Source organism: Malus sylvestris, chromosome 4 (genome assembly GCF_916048215.2).
Source record: "Malus sylvestris chromosome 4, drMalSylv7.2, whole genome shotgun sequence".
NCBI lineage: Eukaryota > Viridiplantae > Streptophyta > Magnoliopsida > Rosales > Rosaceae > Malus > Malus sylvestris.
In genome coordinates this window covers 22,681,933-22,698,912 of record NC_062263.1, presented here as the reverse complement: position 1 = coordinate 22,698,912, position 16,980 = coordinate 22,681,933, and the positions used below count along the sequence as shown (strand labels likewise).

Sequence of the window (16,980 nt, the reverse complement as noted above, 5' to 3'; positions counted from 1 at the left end):
ACGTAATAATCGCCGGTGCTGGTATAGCCTCCGACGAGATTGTCGTCGTTTTTTCTCCTGTACATAGCTTGCTGATCTTGTTCCCCGATTTGTAGCCTTTGCAATTGCCTCTGGAACTCTACCGAAGTCATCACTGGATCTGATCCGATAACCCGATCTACGTGGAACTCATAGGGAAATCACCAGAGCCTATCCGCCGACCTCTCCAAGATCCAATCTTTCCTGACATCATCCTCTTCCGGCGCTCTATCATGCTCGATATACGTGGAGCGGATCCGGCCCACCGACCTGACATGGTCCTGCACCTCCGTCGGTTTTTCCATCTTTTACACTCTTCTGCAGATCCAGAACCCTTCGAACCACGAAGGTCATCGTCGTCGAAGAACATGGACATAAGCTGCTCGTCGTCTAGCTTGCCGAAGTCGAGGTTGTTGGTCGATCCGTGATGATGCATCATAGTGGCGGTGGGGTTCTGGCATTCCTCGTCAAGTATCAGCGGGGACTCTAAGAAGGCAATGGAGTCGCTAGTCGACCTCTGGTGTGCCCAGCGCCTGGCGGATGAGAAGTCGAAGAACTCGTCGATCCGGATCTGGGTCGCGGATCAACGGCTGCAACGGGAGAGCAGCTGGGTTGTCTGAGAGCAGGTGGAGAAAGGTACCCAATGTCGGGAGAGCAGCTGCGTTTTCGAAACTCAGAAATGGAGATCTAAGAGTGAGATACCAAGAGAAAGAAGAGAGATCAAGTTCAGCTTCCATGGAGCGTGCGAGGCGGCTGACAAACTGGGCTTTCGTGAAGCGTTTGGTCTCGAAGGCGAAACATTACAGCCACTCACGGCTGAGACCATCGAAACAGCCATCTCTTCAATTGAAAGATACGAAGAGATTACCAAAATTTTTGGAAATTAAATCGGGGCTTGGAATTTGGAGAGAGAGAAGTAATGACACCTGATGGATGCGATATCTATCAGAGAGAAATGAGAGCGCGAGATTTGGATCTTTTTGTTTCTGGGTTTTTTCTGAAAAAGCTTTTGGTTGTTGTTGGATTTTTGCAGATTCCTGGTGGAGGTGAAAAAATGAAAGAGGACCGACATAGTTTTTTGTATCGTTTCCCACATACGGCGCCAAATGTTGATGCACAAAACCGGAGGTCTTGGAACAACGTAAATCCGACCGTGAATCTGCATGAAATGTAAATGACACAAGAGTTATCGTGGTTCACCCCAAGGTTTGGGCTACGTCCACACTGATTGTATTGTATTTCTCTGAGAAGTGAGGGAGAGAGTGTGAGAGCTTTGCTCTAGCTAGGAGTCACTTAGGGTTTGTGAGGGTGAGGAGGCCCTTTTATAGAATAAGGGCTCCTCCCCTAATTACATATTTGCCCCTTCCTTTATTACATAATTACATTTGAGTCCCCCCAGTATTTATATGATGTCTAAATACGGAGGCCCTAAATATGGTATAAACAAAAACCAAAGGAGAAAATTGTCTAATAGTAACAAATGATTGGTAAGGTTCTTGTTTTGTGTGTCATCGATCGTATCAAAGTTCGAGTTTCACTGATAATAATTTTTATTGGTGTGCGATCTGTAAATTCCTATATAAATTCATACAGGTGACAACCGATAGTTAGGTGCCACACATAAATTATTCTTGCTCGAGATTGTGGGTATACCCTGACGTTAATGGTGAGAGTAACCAATCTCCTCCTAAACTTTTACAAACAAAGAAAATGGATGTGTTGTGTGTTCAATCATAGTCCAGCAAAGAAAAGAAAACTCATACTATGAAATCATATTTACATTAGAGAATGTCAATTTTGCGTCTACTTTTAATATAAATTAAGAAATGTTAATTTTGCGTGTATACTTTTAATATAAACAGATTAAGAATAAAGAGGTGGGTTGACAACGTCCACTTGTTAACTTAAGTTCGATTCTCAATCAACTCCAAAATGACCCTTTTTTTTATAACTTCAGTTTTGCCAACTGTCCTATCTGGTGTATGCTAATTTTAGGTTTGCTTATTGACGTGGGATATGAGAAATTATGTGTACTCGAAACATTTGTCATGCGTTGAAAATTAATATTACGTGATGGTCTTCGGGTACACTAAAAAAACTAGGAAATTTTAACAAAAAAACTTTCGGTACTGTTCGCTTTAAAGAAAAATCATATTTTTACACTAAAATGTCAATTTTGATACTATTCATTTTACCCTTTATTCTGTCATTATCGTTAAAACTCAAAATTTTCAAACAATTTTCATTAGTTTTTCTAAAAAAACTATTGTGGGGGTTCAAGAGAGGAAAATGGTTTCCGCGTATGAAGAAAGAAACAACTAAAAAAATTTCTTTTATACAAAACTTGGTGTAGGTGAGTTTGAAACTACAGCAGTTCGTGTGTGACCGATTACCTACCAGCACCAGAAAAGGCCTAAAGAATTACGGAGGATAAACGCCCAAATCTTCAACTTTGACTTACTTGGATCACTCCCGCTATGTCCCTCTCCGCCAAAACCCCAACCTTAATTTTGATTAATCTTTCCCTTCTCTTGCAACTTGGGTTAGAAATTAAACCAAAGAAAAACAATGTCACCATCAGAAGCCGTTCACTGGTTTCTGTAAATAGCAGACTTTTGACCCTTCAAAATTTATCAGGTTTCCCACTTCTTATTTCTAATACCTTTGTTCATGGGTAACATGGGTTTTCAATTTAATCCTCCACTATTAATTTCCCACCTTTCATCTGCCTTCCCTGTTTCTATGCCATTTGGGTTTTTGTTTTTGCTTAAAAACCCAACTGGCCCAGAAAAGCAAAAGCGCTTTTCTGGCTTTTTCCTGTTGCAGAAGAAGAATTCCAGAGGTTCCCAATTCTGGTTAGGGTTCCAGATTCCGCAGTGATCTGCTTTATTTCAAAGTTCCCAGCTTTTGCTTTTTCAATTTTCATTTTGTAGAACAAAAAGTTCTTGACTTTAATTTTGGTTCTTTGTGTTTTTGCTTAGTGGGTTGTGCTGGATTTTGGAGCTTGATTCTGTGATTTTCAGATTAGGGTTTAAGGAGATATGGTGTTAGGGTTTTAGGGCAACTAAATTGTGTGCTGCAATGGTTTGTGGTTGCTTCTCTGTGCTGAAATGGCGTAAAGAAGAGAGAGCTTCCTCGTCTTCATTCCAGGAGCAAGGTAAGGATTTGTTAGTAATTAATTAGCAAATGAACTCTTTATATGGTAAAAGCAGTAAAATAGTAAATACTTTCCATTTTTGTGTGTTTCCCTTCTGTAAGTTGCTTGTAGCATAATTATCGTTTCGATTATTGAATTTCAGAACCAAAGTCCAGGTTTTTTTCGAGTGGATGCAAAAGGGTTCTGTTAGAGCTTTAGTTTGCACCTTTGTACCTTTTCAGTGGGTGTACAAGGGTTAAAATTTTTGTGGGCAACGGCCGCAATGTAGCTCAGGTTCTGAGCTTGTGAAACATCTATTGTGTTGTATGTAAGAAATGAGAGTTCTCAAATCTAGCAGAACGCAAGCTCCCCGAGTACAATGATTCCTATTGCTGCTGCTGTAGCGTAAATTAATTGGTTGTGTTGTGTCTGCATTTCATCACCATGACGAATGGTAGTGTCGTGTTTGTATATCACCACCATGGTAAATGGTTGTGTCCAAGTTCCATTTTCTTTCCCTGATAAATTGAATTTTCATAGCAAGCTAGAACAGTAAAATTATGCAGATTCGTATATGTCTTATGTCTTTAATTTCTCCAAGACCTTGTTATTTATTTATTTATTTATTTATTTCTACTTCCACCACTTTGACCATCTGTTCAACTAATGAATTTAGAAATCACACATATGAAGCGGAAAAGAAAGACCGAAAAATGTGTTTGCAGATTACCGTGTTAGGCTTAGATTATGCTGTCGGATACATACATGCTATTACAAGTTTTCTTATATTATTTCTGAACTGGATAAATTGATCTCACAAGGGTTTTTATGTCTGTATGTATGGAAATTAGGGATTATCAACAACAACGTAAGGCTTTTCTCGTATAATTCTCTGAGATCAGCTACTAGGAACTTTCATCCATCGAGCAGGATAGGTGGAGGAGGTTATGGAGTTGTCTATAGGGTGAGGTCAATGAAGCTTTTATTTGTGTAGTAGGTCTAAATTTCTTCATGATGGCCAGCATTGAAGCACTTAAAAATGAAAGTTTGTTAATCCTAGGTCTAAAGGTTCAAGATTGACTACTATACGGTTTCTTTATTTCTGATACTTTAATATCATTTATCACATCAGGGAGTTCTAAGAGATGATGCCCAAGTTGCGATCAAATGTCTTTCCGCAGAATCTAGACAAGGAGCAAATGAATTTTTGACAGAGATTAATGTGATATCGCGTATACGACATCCAAACCTTGTTGAGCTCCTTGGTTGCTGTGTGGAGGACAACCATCGGATATTGGTATATGAATATCTGGAGAACAACAGTCTTTCTAGATCTTTGCTTGGTAATTATTGGAATATTTAAGTTCTATGTTTTACCTCAGATTTCATTTTCTAAAGTTAATTTTTCACCCACCCGCGGGGGGATTGACATGATTTTTAACCCGCTTAGTTGAGCCGTTTATCTCATCGTTTTTCCCTTTTATTCTAATCTGTCAAACATTCTGTATATGCTAATATGCAACAACTATCTTTCCAGGTTCGAGAAGTAAATATGTTTTTCTAGATTGGCCAACGAGAGTTTCGATTTGCCTTGGTACAGCTACCGGTCTTGCATTCCTTCACGAGGAAGCTGAACAGCAAATTGTCCACAGAGATATCAAGGCTAGCAATATACTTCTTGATGCAAATTTTCGTCCTAAAATTGGAGATTTTGGGCTGGCAAAACTTTTTCCTGATAATGTCACTCATCTTAGTACTAGAGTAGCTGGAACGGAGTAAGAATTTCTTATAACATTTAATTTAACTGCAACCCAGCTATGTAGTTCAGAAATTAGTTTTTGAATGTGGTGTGTTGGAGGTTTCCTCCTTAAAATGAATAACCAATATGATCGAGTAGTAACTTCAAGTTCAATTCAGTATCAGGGCTACGAAGTACATAGTTGCTCTTAATCTGCCAGAAATTTAGTCAATAATCTTGTAGTGCATACTGCGTAGGAGAGTAGGAACCAATAGCCATTAGCAACTGATATAATATAGATGTTCCTACTAATGTTTTGTGCACTAACAACAATAATGTTCTGCTTCTGCAGGGGATATCTCGCCCCAGAATATGCGCTTTTGGGACAACTTACGAAGAAAGCAGATGTGTACAGCTTTGGGGTGCTCTTGCTTGAGATAATTAGTGGCAGAAGTAGTAGTAAGGTAGCCTTTGGGGAGCAACTGCTGGTTCTCGTCGAATGGGTATGCTTCTGTTATGTATAAATTTTTACATTGTGCTCAGACAAAGTACAAAATTCTTAGGCAATGAATCATAGAAACCCTTTTCATGTTTTGATGCAATGGTCGTTAACAGGATGTTCTGCGTGCATTCATCTTAATGTAAAACATACTTACAAGAGGTATATTCCGAGTACCTTGACAATCGTATAAATGCTTTTTCAGGTATGGAAACTAAGAGAAGAAGAAAGGCTCCTGGAACTTGTTGATCCAGAATTGACTGCATATCCAGAGGCCGAGGTTATGCGCTTCATCAAGGTTGCGCTGTTTTGTACTCAAGCCACTGCGCAACAGAGACCAACAATGACGCAAGTTGTGGAAATGCTTTCCAAAGAGGTCCACCTAAACGAGAAGGTACTTATGATTTCCCAGGTGCTGAATGATGATGTTATGCTTTTCAATCGTTAATAAACGTCCTCTTCCGATTGAAACATGAGAAGGCACTAACAAAACCAAGGCCGAGGATGCATGCACCTGGAAAATTTGGCGGTACCAGTTCGTTGGAGGAGACATCGTCATCATCTCAGTCACGCAAGAAATCAACTGCAAACCCTGATATAACTTCCACCAGCTCGTTGATCTTTGACGATCCTGAAACACAAATACTTCCGAGATGATCATTTGCACGGTATCGTTCAACTGTTTGCTGGAACGTTGCTAAAGTTCCCGGCTGCTTTCAGTGACGGATCCAGGATTTTAAACTCGGGGGTCCCAATAATAGAGGTCAAAAAAATTTATAAATAAAAATAACATTGAAAAGTTAAATATAATACATTTCATTCAAAGTGTATGGGAACTCATACTTTGTAGGCCTACAAGGTCCCATTTGCAAATATGCTTTTTGGATCTCATCTTGAATATTAGAAGGATAGTCCTTCATTCGAATTCTTTTTCCCGGGTCTCTCTCAAGATTATTAAAATCAATGTCACACTCATGTTGTCTTGAGCTCGAACTATCCGAACAAGTAAATGGTGCTATTGGCTTTGGCTTGAAAAATCTTTCCATATTTCTTATTTCTAAACTACACATTTAACCAAAAACACAAAACAAATACCAATCAACCAATAAACAAAAATTCCATCTAAATTTCAATTATAAAATGAGTATACAAACATAAAACATATCAACAATCATATCAATAATAGACTAAAAATCTCCACCAATATCTAATATAATTTAATTGAGATTAGATTAGAATACCAAAAAACTTAATTGAATTTTGAACCAAATAGTGGTGGCTTGGAGAATTGAAACAAGTGGAGGTATGATATTGAAGTAATGTAATTATAATACGGGATTGGGTGGGATTAGAAATTTAGGGTTTTGGGTGAATATAAGAAAGATGGGGATTAGGGGGGAAAAGCAGAGGAACGGAACGGGAAAAGGAAAGGGACTCTCTGGAAAGATGGCCCATGTGGGGCTAGACGTATGGAATCATGGACAATTGACAAACGGCACCATTTGTCTCATTAGCTTTTAACAACAACAAAAAAAAGGCCAAAACACTACGTTTTGGACCAACTTTTTAAAAAACCCTGTTTTCTTTCTTCTCCCCCGCAACCCCCGTTGTCTTCTTCTCTATTGCAACCTACAACATAGACCTTGTGTTCTCGTCGAGGGGTCCCCCGGAAAAATTATAGCAGCATTTTAGGATCGCCGAGAGGTCCTGGGACCTCCCTGGTCCCTATGTGGATCCGCCTCTGGCTGCTTCACATTTTTCCTTTTATTTGTTAGTATAAAATGAGTAACAAAGCTTATAGTATGCAAGCGGTTGCTGATTTTTACTCATCTTCTTGTATGGTTTGGGCTTCTTTGAGCGACAACCATGAAGTCCTATTTGTACTTGGTTCCACGAGGAAGAACCCCCATCAAAGTATCATTTCTAGGTTTTCTTATTACAACAATATATTTACGGTAAGCGGGTGGAATAAATTAGTTGTGAACTCACCATTCTATAAATTTGAACCTAAGATTTCTCATTTCAAGTGAAGAAAAATATCATTAGACCGTAGCCAGATCGTAATATTAAATGGCTATTCTTTGTTTTGTTAAGGAGTGTGCTATCCACACATTCCATTTTACTTCTCACACACCCCTTGATAATTTTTGTTCGTTAATCTTCTTCAATTCATCTGATCCGACGGTTGAAATTAAAAAATGTGTGAGAAGTAAAATGGGGTGTATGGATATCACACCCCTTTGTTAATTGAGTTAGACTTGGGACTCTAGATACATACTTCTCAAGAGTTGTCGAGCTTGAATGACCAAGCCAAGCTCAAGCTTACCTTGACCTGTCTCATGAAAAATTTCGAGTTGTTCACAAGTTTTACAAGGCAAACATACTAACGCCCAAGTCTGACTTATTTTTTAATCAAGCTGAACTATGCTTGGCTTGGTTCTTTCATGAGTCGAGCTTCGATGAGCCAAACACAAGTAGAAACCGGTACAAGTTCAAACTGTTTCGAGCCAATTTACAGTCGGGTAACTTAAGACAAAGTACATCATTTTTGGCTTATGTGGCAACAGTTCTCACGAACATTTTTTCTTTGTTCAACATTTCTCTAGATTGATTAGTGTTCGCCATTAAGTGAATTAAGTGGGCGAAATCCGCATGCGTGATTCGACCCTCACATCCTTCGTTCGAGATTTAGGTTTATGCTAAACCATGTTTGTCTTATCAGTGTGGTGTCGTGCGTTGCCTAATTATACATCTTTTTTATTTAAATATTTTAATTTCACATAGTAATATTTAATTAGACTTATGGAATCTGATTATGTGTCACATCAACACATAATAAAATATTTGACAGAATTGTGACAGAAGAACCACGTTAATTTGAGACACTCATTTTCAAGGACTATATTGAACGATTTTCAATTACAGGGGCTAGCTTGAAGAGGTTGAACTATTTTTTTTATTTATAAAAACTCAAAAAAATTTAATACAAATAATAGTAAGGAGGAGAAATCGAACTTAGAACCTCAAATATAAGAGGTGTTTTTAGTTAAGGGTTGATTTTGGATTGTGGTGCTTTTTAAAAAAGAAGCTTATTAACAAATTTGGAACATAAAATTTGTTTGGTAAAATAAAAAAAAAGAGTACTTTTAAAAAAATTGTTTTAAGTGACAGTAGAAAATCATAAAAAATTAGGGCAGGTTTTATCATGCTTCTGAAAAAAAGTGTTTTTTTTTTTTCAAAGCATAGTAATCAGTGCTCATATAATGGAATTATCAAATGACAAATATATCTCCACATATATTACAAAATTACAATGATTGCCCCTGTATTATTCTTTGCCACAATTATTAATATCACATTAAATTCCATATTATTTTTAGTCATTTTACATATTCACAACAATTTATATAAAAGTTTATCAAACACTTAGACATTTTTTTTTGTTAAAAGCACTTTTACAAAAAAAAAGTTTACCAAGCACTCAACAACTTTATTTTACAACTGTTTATTCTCATTATACAACAAAAACAGTTTTTTTTTTTTTTTTTTCAAAAAATACAACAATACCAAACTAGCCCAACTAAGCTAACAACTTCTTATTTATGAAATAAAAGCTTTTGAACACTGTTGCATAATTGGTTTTTTGGTTTTTTCCATTCAATAAATTGAGTTGTCAGATGCTATTTGGGTTTTCTAATTGGATTTTGAGGGCCAAGTTACTGCAAGCAATTTTTAGTGGCCCATTTAAATAAAGCCCAATGGACCTCATATAAAATTACAAATAGTCCAACATTACTAAGATTAAATTTTTAGACCACGGTTAATTAACAACAAAATTCAGCCTGGTTTCCGTTGATTAGCTGATAAAGATTAAATTATTCCCATGGATTAAAAATAAAATATAAAAAAGAATTAAACCCAAAAAAAATTAAAATATAATACCTTACAACTTTATGCATCTTGAACTAAAAGATTCGTAAACCACAACAAGTGATCCAATTGTAAGGGCGCGAATTTCGGCTCTTAAAATATAAAAGGACAAGGAGATTTCGGGTTCAAGACCCAAACTAGTGAGTCTACTTGACTCTGGTTAAGAAAATGCTGAAATACATTTGTGAGTCATCCGGCTCTAAAAAATGATAGATAATTGTGTCAATTGTCTCTCCTTATTAAAGAAAAAAAAAAAAAAAAACTAAAGGGTGCGCAAAAGTCCAAAATCCTACCTTTGATCAAACGGTCCAGAGGCGGCCATCCGAAATCAACGGACTTCCGGGCTGAATGGATATAATGGTAATTTCGGACACATAACTGCCCCCTTGGGCATATAAATACCCGGCGAGTCTCATTGTTTGAAACCGAAGGCAGAGAAGAGAGAGAGAGAGAGAGAGAGAGCGAAGAGGTCTGAGAGGAGTGAGAGAGAAAGGAGGAGCGGATAGCAAAACTGGAGAATTACTTCCCAATTTTTCACAGAAACCCCCCTGATCTTTTCAACATTTACGATTTGACCTCAAATTCTTCGCGCTTTCCCTCTCAAATTTGATCTAAATTAATGAGCCGTTTAGGGTTCAAGTCCGTGGTCTACCATGGCGAGCTGCGTTTGGGAGAGCTGGACGCTATTCCGGTGACGGACGGGAATTTCCGGTTCCCGAACGATGAGATTCGAATCCACCGGATTTCGCAGCAAAGCGAGAGGTGTCCTCCGCTCTCAATTCTCCAGACGATTTCCTCGTTTTCTGTTCGATGCAAACTCGAATCGGCCTCCCCTGTCGAACAGCCGCATTTGATCAATCTCCACGCGTCTTGCTTCTACGAGTTCAAGGTTCCCACTCAATTGCTTCCATTTTTCGATGTTTGCATTTGTTTATATAGATTGTTTAGATTGAGCTTTCTGTTTGGCTCCCAAGAAAATGTACCGGCAGCACATAAATTTTAATCTGAAGTTTTTGGAGGTAATTTGATTGGATAAACGGTTAGTTAACTGACCTAGTAAAGTTAGCTCAGTTAGTATCGTGGTTAAATCAAGAATGTGATCCAGATTTTGTTTTTTTTTGTTTTTTTGTTTTTCGAGTTAATTAGGCGGAGTGTACTAATAAGGTGATTCATTGTCTTAAGCAGACGGCGATTGTGTTGGTAGGGGATGAGGAGATTCACTTGGTAGCCATGCCGAGTAAGCAGAAGAAATTTCCGTGCTTTTGGTGCTATGCGGTTCCTGTTGGTCTGTACAGTGCTTCTCTAGGAATGCTGAATCTGAGGGTTCTCTCAATTGTGTTTGATCTCGATGAGACGTTGATTGTTGCCAACACCATGAAGTCTTTTGAGGATAGGATCGAGGCTTTACGAAGTTGGATTGGACGGGAGAGTGATGGGGTGCGAATAGCTGGAATGTCTGCTGAAATGAAGCGGTACATGGACGAGAGGTGGCTGTTGAAGCAGTATATAGATAACGATTGTGTGATGGATAATGGAAAGTTGTATAAAGTTCAACTGGAGGAGGTTCCTCCACTGTCTGATAACCATGAAAAAATGATTCGGCCTATCATTAGATTGCCAGAGAAGAACATTGTGCTCACTCGCATCAATCCCGAGGTGATCCTCTAGTCATGTTTATTTTTTTCTGTATGTTTTATTTGTTTGTTTCCCTTTTGTTTTATAGGAATTCAATACCCTAAATGCTGTTATTGAAGATAATGAATGAGTGCATTGAGACAATATGTTGTAATATCATTCATTACTAGGACTTGAGAACAACACCATCCTAATGTAAAATTTATGAAACTACGTAGTGTGTTCTTTAGGCAGAGATAATTTAGTTGCATGCTAGGAGTGTAGCCTAATGTTGTTTGCAGAAATTTAGATTTTTTTTTCATTTGGCTAGACCTCGGTAGGTTTTCCAAACATTGCAGTGCTTTTTTGATCAACATATGTTTGTTAACTTTTAGATCCATTGATACATTCACCCATCTGTGCGATATGTTCCCTTGAGTTATCCAAAATTCATGTGGCAGTTTGATTAGTCAGGAAGCTTTTAGAAGTTATTTAGTAAAACAACTGTCATCTTACAAAAAAGTAGAATGAGTGATAACTGATAAGTCAATCTCGTCATAGTAGCTGCAAATATAGCTATATTCTCATGCAAGTGTGCAAAAGACTACAATACAATATTGTTGTTTAATGCAGATTCGTGATACCAGTGTGCTTGTGCGGTTACGACCTGCATGGGAAGATTTGAGAAGTTATTTAACTGCAAAAGGACGCAAGAGGTTTGAAGTTTACGTCTGTACTATGGCTGAAAGAGATTATGCCTTAGAAATGTGGAGGCTTCTTGACCCAGGGTCACACTTAATAGGCTCAAAGCAACTTCTGGACCGTGTTGTTTGTGTTAAATCAGGCTCCAAGAAATCTTTACTGAATGTCTTCCAACAAGGAGTGTGCCATCCAAAGATGGCAATGGTTATTGATGACCGTTCCAATGTCTGGGAAGATAAGGATCAACCTCGAGTCCATGTTGTTCCAGCTTTCAGCCCATATTATGCTCCTCAAGCAGAGACAGCTAGTGCAGTTCCAGTCCTCTGTGTAGCAAGAAATGTTGCATGCAATGTCAGAGGTTGTTTTTTCAAAGAGTTTGATGAAATTTTGTTGCGAAGAATTTCTGGAGTTTTTTATGAAGATGAGGTGGTAAATTTGCCTCCTGCTCCTGATGTGAGCAATTACTTGATGTCCGAGGATGCTGGTTTTGCACCAAATGGAAATGCTAATGCTCCCATTAGTGAAGGAATGAATGGTGTCGAAGTGGAACGAAGATTAAACCAATCTGATGATAAGGGTGGTGTGGAGTCGGTGGTTCATTCTGTGAAAAATCATGCTGAGTCAAGATCTGACAACTCTCAAGCACTGGCTGCAATTCTTCCCAATGCTGCTGGTACGACATCTTTGAGGCCGGTCATACCTTCTCAGAAACCTGGTCTGCTTGGACTTCCTGTTAGACGTGATAGCTTTTCTGATCGTGACCATGAAATGAGGAGAGGACTCCTTGGTACAAATCCTGGTCTAGATATAAGGAGTCAAAGCTCTGCTGAGCCCCCTCTTTTATCTAAAGTGCCTGGACAACTGCCAGCATCCTCAATAAATGCACAAGGAGGATGGTTGGTTGATGATGACAACAACAGGGGACATTTGAGTAATCACACTTCTGAGCTTGTTCAACAGCCTGGTGTTTCAAAACCTGAAAAGTCAGTTTACCAGAATCCTTTTGGTCCTGCCACACCAGGTTCTACACCCACTGGTTTGCTCTCACACAAATCCGATTTGAAGAGGGAAGAGGTATGTCCAGAATTTGTTAAATTTCTTTCGGAGTCACTTGTTTTGACAATTTGAATTAAGGTGTTACTATAAGAATTCCAGAAATGTCTCAGTGACCAAAATTTTCTCTATTTGCAGGTATCTTCTGGGCGTGATTTGCAAAAACAGAATCTTCCTTTTCCAAGTCAGCCTTCAGGTAATTTACTTTATCGCCTGGTATAGAAACCTACATGTCGAACTGGAATGAATTGGATGAATTCATTAGAATGTATCTTTCACTTCCTAGCCATCATCTTTTGAATAGTAGGTTGCTGGGCTTTGTATTGTATTTTGGGTCATGTCACCTTGATGATATTATAGAATAACACTATAGCTGGCAGTCAAAGTATCATGGTACACTCTGTGCAAATAAGTCTTCTTATGTCCTCTTTTTCATGCACAAGTTAAGTAACCTGAGAAGAGATTGTCAAACAAATGGAAAGCATCATATGGATTTGTAAGATCCATTGAATGATGTGTTGGATTTGAGTGGTCAATGCATTAATCCATATATTTACAAATTTTAAACATAGATGCGAGACGTTTTCCTTGGACCTTGGAAAATCTTAGATATAGATTGTTAAGTTTCCTTTTGATGTGTCCTTGTTCTCTCAAGCGGTTTGAAAGGTTTTCTTTTCTGAAATGCTTGCTGCCTAATCATCATTATACTTTTTAATTTTGAAGTTTATATGAGGAATGTTTTTGAGATATTAAGAAGAAATCGAGAGTCCGAGGCTACTGTCCTTCCATTTTAGTATAGATTATTGTTGTGTTGGTTTTGAGACTGAAAATTTTATGCTTTGTGCCTAATGAGCCTTCCTCTCATCTTTATCTTTCTCTCCTTTCGTTTTAATTTTAGCCTGTTATCCAACCTCACAACTTGGAGGATGGGAATAGGATTATCATTCGCCTTTGTATGGTTTTAAGTTATAATCTTCCTTTAGGATTAATAGTATGGTTCTTTTTATGAGTGATACCTATAGTTTTATAACCTAGTTTTTTCGTGCAGAGGCTGGTGTATCCCAGAATCAAGCATCTTCTATGAATAGAGAATCTCAAATAGAATCTGGTAAAGTGACCCTGCTGCCATCCCCTTTATCTATTGGAGTGCTGCAGGAAATTGGACGGAGGTGCAGTTCAAAGGTACAAATAGCTTTAGTTTTATCTCCCCAACGCAGTGCCCCATTCCGTCCCATCTCTCTCTTCTCTCTTCTTATTTTTCCTAACGGAGTTTATCACGATGTTGCCCGTTGCTCAGATTGAGTTCAGGTCTGTTTTAAGCACCAGCAATGATTTGCAGTTTTCTGTTGAGGTCAGTGAACTTTCCTTCTATACTTTTTTTCCCTTTGTACTTTGGTAGTTTTTACCACTTATTTACATCACGGCTGTTGTACTTATTATTTACATGCGTTAAATGCATGAAGTTGTTGTGAAATGATTTAGTTATATAAACAATAGATATTGTAAAACTAAAATGTTGTCTTAGGGTGTGGTGTTTCCTAACATAAGCTGACCCTGATTTGTCATATTTCTTTCTTTAGCAGAACAAATCAATAATACAGAGTCAGAAAAAAATGTCAAATCAATAATACAGAGTCATAAAAAAAATGTTTTTTAGTTTGGTAGAACGAAAAGAGAAAACTTGGAGAAAAATTCAAGACTTTGCTTCCTTTTCAATTTGTTTGTTTATACATTTTGTATTTATGTTTTAATTTTGATTTGAGGAGCGATCTTTTATCAGTTTTGGACTCTAATGTGCTAATTGTTAACTTTGTTTTAAAGGTTCTTTTCACTGGAGAGAAGATAGGTTTTGGAACGGGTAGGACGAGGAAGGATGCTCAACAACAGGCTGCTGAGAATGCCCTTCACAGCTTGGCTGGTAATGTTATTCTTAAAACCACAAGTTTCTTTTTTCCTTGCAATACTTTGAGATGTTTTTGTTCGCATGTGTTGAATATATTTTGTGTGTGGGATGGCAGATAAATATGCTGCATATCTTGCACCTCATACTGGTGTCGTGGACAGAGATTTAGATGAAGGAAACGAAAACGGATTTCTATTGGACATGGTTGGTCCAGGATCGGCTGAGCTACTAAGGGATGGATTGCCTACAGAAAGCACTTCTGAGGTGGGGATAATTGATGATGCTTTCATTAGTTGATTTGATTTTCAATGTTTAAAAACATAGGTGATGCTTGGATAAAGGGTATGTGGGCAAGACACTGAAAGGAGAACCACTCCCATTTTGAATTTTGCATCTGACAAAGATGTGATGGCTAAAACACTGAAAGCGGATTGAGCTGGCTTCAATGTCTGCTACTGCTGCCTTATTGGCTCCATCAATTCCTGTTTTGAAAGGTATGGGCTTGGTTGTCAGTCCCTCATTTCTACCCGTTATCCAAGTATTCCAATGTGCGTGATTTAGCTATGTTCTTTTCTCTTTTTGGTTTGAATGAACAATTATTCCGTACCTCAATCAATAGGTTTTTAGACATCCTCATCACCATTATCACTTCTAGTTGAATGTTAAACTTCACATAGACTCGTTTTAAACTTCTCACAGATTCATTTTTCTTCCCAATGTGTGTGCTGGATCTAACTTGTGCATTGTGGAAACCATCTCCTTTTTCCTCCAGTGAAAGGGAAGCTTCTGAACCCAAAGTTTCTTCCTTTTCTGGAGGAATAGAAAACAGGAGACCTCAATCTAGCGTGTAAACTTTTTGACTATGTTGAATTTCCTGATTAAATTCCTGTGTTTCAATGCGAAATATACAGGCTGTTGAAGTTGAACCTGGGAGTACTTTTACGGTGAGTCAGCAAGTTCTAAAGCGTGCCAGTTCCCCAAGGTAACATTACGCTTCTTTTCACCCTGTTTGAGTCGAGACATGTCCGAAACTGAGTTCCTTTGTTATTTTCTGGGCTAATTCTGGAATCCTCAAGGGTTCTTGGCTGGACAGAGTACGGCCAAGTTATGGTTAATGTTGATTTTTGGCTGCTTCTTTCTGCTTGTTTATTGGATGTCTTCATGGTCCATTATGAAGCATTCAATGAGGTTGTTTTTTTTTCCCCGCTTGCCGCTGCTGTAAGCTAGAAGGCAAACAAAGCAAACTTCTAGCCTATACGCAAATTGTGTATCTGTAAGATTGATGAATAGGACAAGATGATGGTCAGACACTGCCTGGGATCTAGAATAAAAGGCCCCGATATTCTCATGGAACTTTCTTGAATAATAAAACGATCTATGAGTTCATTGCTCTTATTTCACAAATCCTTGTACCCCAAAATTTTTCATTACCACCGTCCTTTTGCAGATTGATAGAGTCTGTTGCAAAACGATCCAAGGAAGAAATACTGCATGGTTCACGAAGTTTATCATTTTCACGGCAACAGAAGAATGGGGTTACAGACAAACTTTGAGACCGAAGTCGTTTCAATCAAGGCTCCTGCTAGCACATTCTTCCTCTCCTCACAAACGAAACGGAGGTCTCGAAGAGGTTCAGTGCCTCCATCTCTTCCCAGCCTCCCAATTTTAGCACTAGCTTGAAGATTTGGAAAACAAGGGAACAAGTAAAATTGAAAAGATTGGCGTTTTGAGGCGCACGACTCTGGCATCTTGTACATTCAGAATATCTTTTCCCCTTTCGGAATGCTGGTTTCAATATTGCCAGGGCTATATTTCTTGAGGCGTATGTGTAAGTTTTGTTGGTGGAAAGGTGGGCTATATTTCTTTTCATCTTGCTCCTTCTTTTCTTGCTTGCATACATCGTCGTGAATCTTGAGGTTGGGGATTGCCATATTCGAATACAACATACATTTTCTTCCTCCAAATATTTTACGTAAATGTGGTTGATCATAAGATTTTGAGCATGGAAACTGAAATTTGAGACCCATCTTGTTCCCAAGACGTGTAACAAATTTGTTATCCCGTCAAAGTCGATAAATAATGGCATTGTGTTTGCTTCCTTTTAAAATCTTTTTATCTTTGTAATCGGCTGTATGTTAGATACAAACAGATTCCGAGTATGTAAGAAGCTCTAGCTCTGTCCCTGATCGCTGGAGAAGTAAATTAAATATCGACCTTATTTTTGAGTCTGGAAATGATTTTCGCACACCCCATATGTTTCATTTCTATTATTTGATCTTTTGTTGATTTATTCAATCCAGGTGTTAGAAATGAACGAGGGGTGAAGAAAAAGAAAAGAAAAGTGGGAGTCATTTGCCCCAAAAATATGTTAGGATATGGTGAAACAG

The 16,980-nt window shown here is 38.2% G+C and overlaps 2 protein-coding genes across 6 annotated transcripts; both read left to right on the top strand.

Moving 5' to 3' along the window:
* Positions 1-2,405: 2,405 nt before the first annotated feature.
* LOC126619993 (cold-responsive protein kinase 1) lies at positions 2,406-6,316 on the top strand. 2 transcript variants are annotated; one of them, XM_050288450.1, is made up of 8 exons: positions 2,406-2,873; positions 3,000-3,175; positions 4,006-4,118; positions 4,287-4,497; positions 4,692-4,929; positions 5,245-5,395; positions 5,597-5,785; positions 5,872-6,316. In XM_050288450.1, the coding sequence occupies exons 2-8, from the start codon at positions 3,100-3,102 to the stop codon at positions 6,046-6,048; spliced, it is 1,155 nt and encodes a 384-aa protein (XP_050144407.1). In that variant the 5' UTR covers positions 2,406-2,873; positions 3,000-3,099; the 3' UTR covers positions 6,049-6,316. The 2 variants fall into 2 exon arrangements, with proteins under 2 accessions (XP_050144407.1, XP_050144408.1); XM_050288451.1 differs by having other exon boundaries at positions 2,406-3,175.
* Positions 6,317-9,760: 3,444 nt separating this feature from the next.
* On the top strand, positions 9,761-16,827 carry LOC126618526 (RNA polymerase II C-terminal domain phosphatase-like 2). Of its 4 annotated transcripts, none has more exons than XR_007621746.1 (11): positions 9,761-10,210; positions 10,507-10,977; positions 11,569-12,711; positions 12,829-12,886; positions 13,739-13,872; positions 13,988-14,041; positions 14,512-14,608; positions 14,709-14,857; positions 14,935-15,087; positions 15,505-15,575; positions 16,041-16,118. XR_007621746.1 is itself a non-coding variant. In XM_050286624.1 (10 exons), the coding sequence occupies exons 1-10, from the start codon at positions 9,941-9,943 to the stop codon at positions 16,144-16,146; spliced, it is 2,553 nt and encodes an 850-aa protein (XP_050142581.1). In that variant the 5' UTR covers positions 9,761-9,940; the 3' UTR covers positions 16,147-16,827. The 4 variants fall into 4 exon arrangements, 1 of the variants encoding a protein (XP_050142581.1); XR_007621747.1 differs by having other exon boundaries at positions 14,918-15,087; XR_007621745.1 differs by having other exon boundaries at positions 14,709-15,087.
* Positions 16,828-16,980: the final 153 nt, after the last annotated feature.